Raw genomic sequence first — 5991 nt, 5'->3', positions numbered from 1 at the left:
CAGCCTTTTGTTCTACAACCTAAAAGTGCTTTCAAATCCACCCTGAAGGATCAAGATCCTCCACAATGTTCTTGCTGGAAACCTTTGAAGAATTCATGGAATGGTGTTACCCACATATAGAGCTTCGACAAAGGACAAAGCAGTTAAAACCCTGATGGATGGATGGATGGATGGATGGATGGATGGATGGATGGATGGATTAATGCATGGATGGATGGAAGGACCAAAAAAAACCCTTTTCTTGCAAATGACTAAAGGCTTACACAATTCCTCCATCTCTTTGTATGTCCTTTCCCGCGCTCCCTCTATCTCCATCTTTCTTTTTCTCTCTCTTTCTGTGTCCCTCTATTTCTTCATTTCTGTCCTTCCATCTGTCTGCCTTTCCCTTTCTCCCTCTTTCCACCTATCCCCATCTCTTTCTGTTTCTCCACCTCTCCATTTCTCTCTCTGCCTTTCTCTTCCACTTTTCTATCTCTCTTTGTCTCCCCATGCCTGACTCTTATTTACTGTCCATCTATCCATCCATCCATTCATCTCTTATCTTCCTCTCTCGCTCTCTCCATCTCTTCATCGCTCCCTGTCTTTTTCTCCCCTTATCTTTCTCTCTCTTTCTCTCTCCATCTCTCCCCACCCCTGTCTCTATTTCTCTATCCAGTCCTGTTTTTCTCTCTCTTCTCCAATCTCCATCTCTCCTCCATCCCTTTCTCTCATCCTGCTCTCTTCTCAACTCTATCACTCCCTCACCCCCTTACTCCCTCTTTCTCAGTCTCTCGAGTTCTGTGACACAGCTGAGAAAGCGTTCCTCCTCTTGGCATGGAAGTGAGCAGCTTTCCAGTGTTTATCATCTTCAGCTGTTGTTGGAGGACCAACGCGTTCCATGCCAAGCTCCGCCTCCGACTCGCAGCCAATCAGAAAGCAGTTCACACTAGGCTTCGTAGTCTGGGGGAATAAAACAACCCACTATACAGTGATGGAGCAGAAGAAAAGCGATGTCCTGATGTCCTCTGTTTCATCTACTTGCTCCAAAGAATTATAACTGGTGAGGAAGGAAGGAAGGAAGGAAGGATTGATTGCATTTTAGGCTGTAAAATAATTTGAAAAGGCTTCAGTAAGGATTTATTGAGTACATTTAAAATTCCTGGAGCTGCACTGTGAAGATCACTCGCCACTCACACGGTGCTTAAAGCAGCTTCACCTGCACTCAGGAGTTCATGGGTCAAGTGAAGAGACAGAAAAAGAGGGATGGAGGGATGGATGGATGGATGGATGGATGGTTGGATGGATGGATGGAGATGGATGGATGGATGGATGGATGGATGGATGGATGGATGGATGGATGGATGGATGGATGGAGACAGAGAGATATAGATAGATGGATAAGTGGATGAATAAATGGATGGATGGAGACAGAGAGATATGGATGGATGGTTGGATGGATGGATGGATGGATGGATGGATGGATGGATGGATGGATGGAGACAGAGATAGAAACAGATGGATGCATGGATGGATGCATGGATGGATGGATGGAGGAGGAGCATTGGATGAATGAAGACAGAGAGAGAAAGATGGATGGATGGATGGATGGATGGATGGATGGATGGATGGATAGATAGATAGATAGATAGATAGATAGATAGATAGATAGATAGATAGATAGATAGATAGATAGATAGATAGATAGATAGATGAATAGATAGATAGATAGATAGATAGATGATAGATAGATAGATGTAGACAGAGAAAGAGATGGATGGATGGATGGATGGATGGATGGATGGATGGATGGAGGAGGAGCATTGGATGAATGAAGACAGAGAGAGAGAAAGATGGATGGATGGATGGATGGATGGATGGATGGATGGATGGATGGATAGATAGATAGATAGATAGATAGATGATAGATAGATAGATAGATAGATAGATAGATAGATAGATAGATGTAGACAGAGAAAGAGATGGATGGATGGATGGATGGATGGATGGATGGATGGTTGGATGGATGGATGGATGGATGATGGATGGAGACAGAGACAGATGGATGCATGGAGACAGAGATGGATGGATGGATGGATAAATGGATGGAGGAGCGTTGGATGAATGGAGACAGAGAGGTGGATGGATTGATGGATGGATGAATGGAGACAGAGAAAGAAAAATTGATGGATGGATGGATGGATGGATGGATGGATGGATGGATGGATGTAGACAGAGAGAGAGATGGATGGATGGTTGGATGGATGGATTGATGGATGGATGGGTGGATGGATGGAGACAGAGAGATGGATGGATGAATGGAGACAGAGAGAGATGGATGGATGGATGGATTGGATGGATGGATGATGGATGGAGACAGAGACAGATGGATGCATGGATGGATGCATGGATGGATGGATGGAGATGGATGGATGGATGGTTGGATGGATGGATGGAGACAGAGAGATGGATGGATGGATTGATGGATGGATGAATGGAGACAGAGAGAGAGAAAGATGGATGGATGGATGGATGGATGGATGGATGGATGGATGGATAGATAGATAGATAGATAGATAGATAGATAGATAGATAGATAGATAGATGATAGATAGATAGATGATAGATAGATAGATGTAGACAGAGAGATGGATGGATGGATGGATGGATGGATGGATGGATGGTTGGATGGATGGATGGATGGATGGATGGAGACAGAGACAGATGGATGCATGCATGGATGGGTGGATGGATGGATAAATGGATGGAGGGCGTTGGATGAATGGAGACAGAGAGGGTGGATGGATTGATGGATGGATGAATGGAGACAGAGAAAGAAAAATTGATGGATGGATGGATGGATGGATGGATGGATGGATGGATGGATGGATGGATGGATGTAGACAGAGAGAGATGGATGGATGGTTGGATGGATGGATTGATGGATGGATGGGTGGATGGATGGAGACAGAGAGAGATGGATGGATGAATGGAGACAGAGAGAGAGATGGATGGATGGTTGGATGGATGGATTGATGGATGGATGGATGGATGGATGGATTGATGGATGAATGGAAACATAGAGAGATGGATGGATGAATGGAGACAGAGATGGATGGATGGATGAATGGAGACAGCGAGATGAATGGATGGATGGATGGATCAGGTCTCACTCACCGTGTACATCACTGCGTTCTACCCCGTGCTGTGCAGTAAATCACCCCGGGGTAATTTGGGGTAAAAGCAGTTGAATATGATTCCATCTGCAACAGTAAAAGGCACATGTCTGCATCCTGAGTGATGATGAGAGCAATAACACTCTATAAACACCCCTGAGACTGCAGCGCTTCTGGAGAAGATCCATTTCCTGATCTCTGAGATGATTCCGGATGAGAGTTAACTAACCTGCCAAATATGATTATACAATAATCAAACTATGTGTGATTGTTTCAGCGGAATTGTTTTTGTGGGTTTTTTTTGTAGAAACTCGTGCACAATTCTTCAGCTGATGGACAGATAAATGGACAGATAGACAGATAAATAGGTAGATGGATGGATATAAAATATAATAAATGTTATTTTGTATCCAATCTATTATCTTATCAATGTTTGTTTTTTAGAACAGAGATATTCTCAGATATTGTTTTTGATCCTACGATGTTCCTGAGATGTTTCTGGGATGTTTCTGAGATGTTCCTGCCTACAAAGTTCTAAAGAAACTCGCTCTAATGCTTTAGGTCCTCCTCAGGCTTCTCAGAAGTTTAGAACGATGCTGGCATCCCAAACACAGGCCCTCAGGTGCACTTTTAATGCTTCGGTGACCCTGATTGCAGGTAGCTGTTACTGTGTGTAACCTTAAGTGTTTCATTACTTATCTTATGGTCTTCTAAAATTCATGATGTGTTATTAAAATCTAATAATGATAATGATGATGATAATAATAATGTATGGGTTTCATCCTCCTGGTTTCCTCCCGTTTGCTGGTGTGTGAAGAGACTCTTGTGGTTCTCCCTCTGTAGCGTTTGTCCACCAGAGCACCCGCAGCTTACCATGGCAACAGCAGGACTCCTGCCACTCACCTAGTCGACGTCACAGACGGGCGCTCTGCAGGACTCCGGCTCGACACATCATCATGAGAGACGGTGGTGAGGAGCAGGTTGAGGATGAACCCTGAAGTGAACCACTAAAACTGAACAACCCCTGTCCTATCCACAGACAGACAGACAGACAGACAGACAGACAGACAGACAGACAGACAGACAGACAGACAGACAGACAGATAGATAGATAGATAGATAGATAGATAGATAGATAGATAGATAGATAGAATTTCAGGTTATGATCCGGAATTCTTTATTTTGTTTTTTTTTACACAAAAACAGAAAAATTGTTGATAATTTTATTGTTCAAGTGCAAACCTAGTGTAAAAACAAAGTGGGGGCTGTGTGGGTGGTGTGAGGTGAGTGGGGGCTGTGGGAGGTGTGAGGAGGGAGTGGGGGCTGTGGGTGGTGTGAGGTGAGGGAAGTGGGGGCTGTGTGGGTGGTGTGAGGTGAGGGAAGTGGGGGCTGTGTGGGTGGTGTGAGGTGAGGAAGTGGGGGCTGTGGGTGGTGAGGTGAGGGAGTGGGAGGCTGTGGGTGGTGTGAGGGAGTGGGGGCTGTGTGGTGGTGTGAGGGAGGGGGCTGTGTGGGAGGTGTGAGTGAGGGAGTGGGGGCTGTGGGAGGTGTGAGTGGAGGGTGGGGGCTGTGGGTGGTGTGAGGTGGGGGAGTGGGGGCTGTGTGGGTGGTGTGAGGGAGGGAGTGGGGGCTGTGGGAGGTGTGAGGTGGGGGAGTGGGGGCTGTGTGGGAGGTGTGAGGTGGGGGAGTGGGGGCTGTGTGGGAGATGTGAGGGAGTGGGGGCTGTGGGAGGTGTGAGGTGAGGGAGGGGGCTGTGGGAGGTGTGAGGTGAGGGAGTGGGGGCTGTGTGGGAGGTGTGAGTGAGGGAGTGGGGGCTGTGTGGGAGATGTGAGGAGGGAGTGGGGGCTGTGTGGGTGGTGTGAGGTGAGGGAGTGGGGACTGTGTGGGTGGTGTGAGGGAGGAGTGGGGGCTGTGGGTGGTGTGAGGGAGTGGGAGGCTGTGGGTGGTGTGAGGTGAGGGTGGGGGCTGTGTGGGTGGTGTGAGGGAGGAGTGGGGGCTGTGTGGGTGGTGTGAGGTGAGGGGAGTGGGGGGCTGTGTGGGTGGTGTGAGGTGTTTTTTTCTTGCTAATTCTGCTCATTTCTGTGGTGTTGTTTTTGCAGGCGCATGCTAATGGTGTTGTTGTGGGGTCTGATGACTGTGTTTTTCAGAGCGAGACGCTGCTTCACCGCGACACCATGACTACTACTGCACTTAATAATAATAAAACAAAAAACTATTTGAGAAAAGGCACATGAGCGTAAGATAACATCCAATTCCACTTTCGTTCCCACGTCCTGTTCTAATAATCTCCACTCTCTCGGGAAGATGTTCCACTAGATTCTGTAAAAGTCGGGTCTCCCAATACTTCTGGCATTGCTGTTTGCTAATCCTCTGTTAAATGGACTGATCAGTGACTAGCGCTTCGTGTTGCACAGACCTAACAAATTTTTGTGTGTGTGTGTGTGTGTGTGTGTGTGTGTGTGTGTGTGTGTGTGTGTGTGTGTGTGTGTGTGTGTGTGTGTGTGTGTGTGATTGTGTGTGTGTGTGATTGTGTGCATGTGGAGTTGATCAGAAGAGCTGCTAGGTGTCAGAATAGGATCAATTCCCAACAACACCCTCTGTGTGTTCCAGCTAAAAATAACTGGTGCTTTTAGTGTCATCAGAGAGAGAGAGAGAGAGAGAGGGATGGATGGATAGATGGAGAGAGAGAGAGAGAGAGAGAGAGAGAGAGAGATATTTCTCCTTTGATTCCATTTTTCCCAATAAAAGAACCATGTGGGGCTGGAAAAGTTGTCTCACAATACTTTTGAGTCAGTATGACAGCCATATGATGGCAAAGTGGGCGGGGCTTAAACATAATATC

At 46.5% G+C, this 5991-nt stretch overlaps 1 protein-coding gene across 1 annotated transcript; it reads right to left on the bottom strand.

Moving 5' to 3' along the window:
- Positions 1-4394: 4394 nt before the first annotated feature.
- LOC124401691 (leucine-rich repeat extensin-like protein 3) lies at positions 4395-5325 on the bottom strand. Its single transcript, XM_046874123.1, has 2 exons — positions 5315-5325; positions 4395-5145 (listed from the first exon to the last, which is right to left on the bottom strand). Exons 1-2 carry the CDS (start codon positions 5323-5325, stop codon positions 4395-4397), a joined length of 762 nt encoding a protein of 253 aa, XP_046730079.1.
- Positions 5326-5991: the final 666 nt, after the last annotated feature.

The sequence above is a fragment of the Silurus meridionalis genome, chromosome 18 (genome assembly GCF_014805685.1).
Source record: "Silurus meridionalis isolate SWU-2019-XX chromosome 18, ASM1480568v1, whole genome shotgun sequence".
In the NCBI taxonomy this organism is placed as follows: domain Eukaryota; kingdom Metazoa; phylum Chordata; class Actinopteri; order Siluriformes; family Siluridae; genus Silurus; species Silurus meridionalis.
The sequence above is the reverse complement of the archived record's forward strand: the minus strand, read 5'-3'. Positions and strand labels throughout refer to the sequence as shown.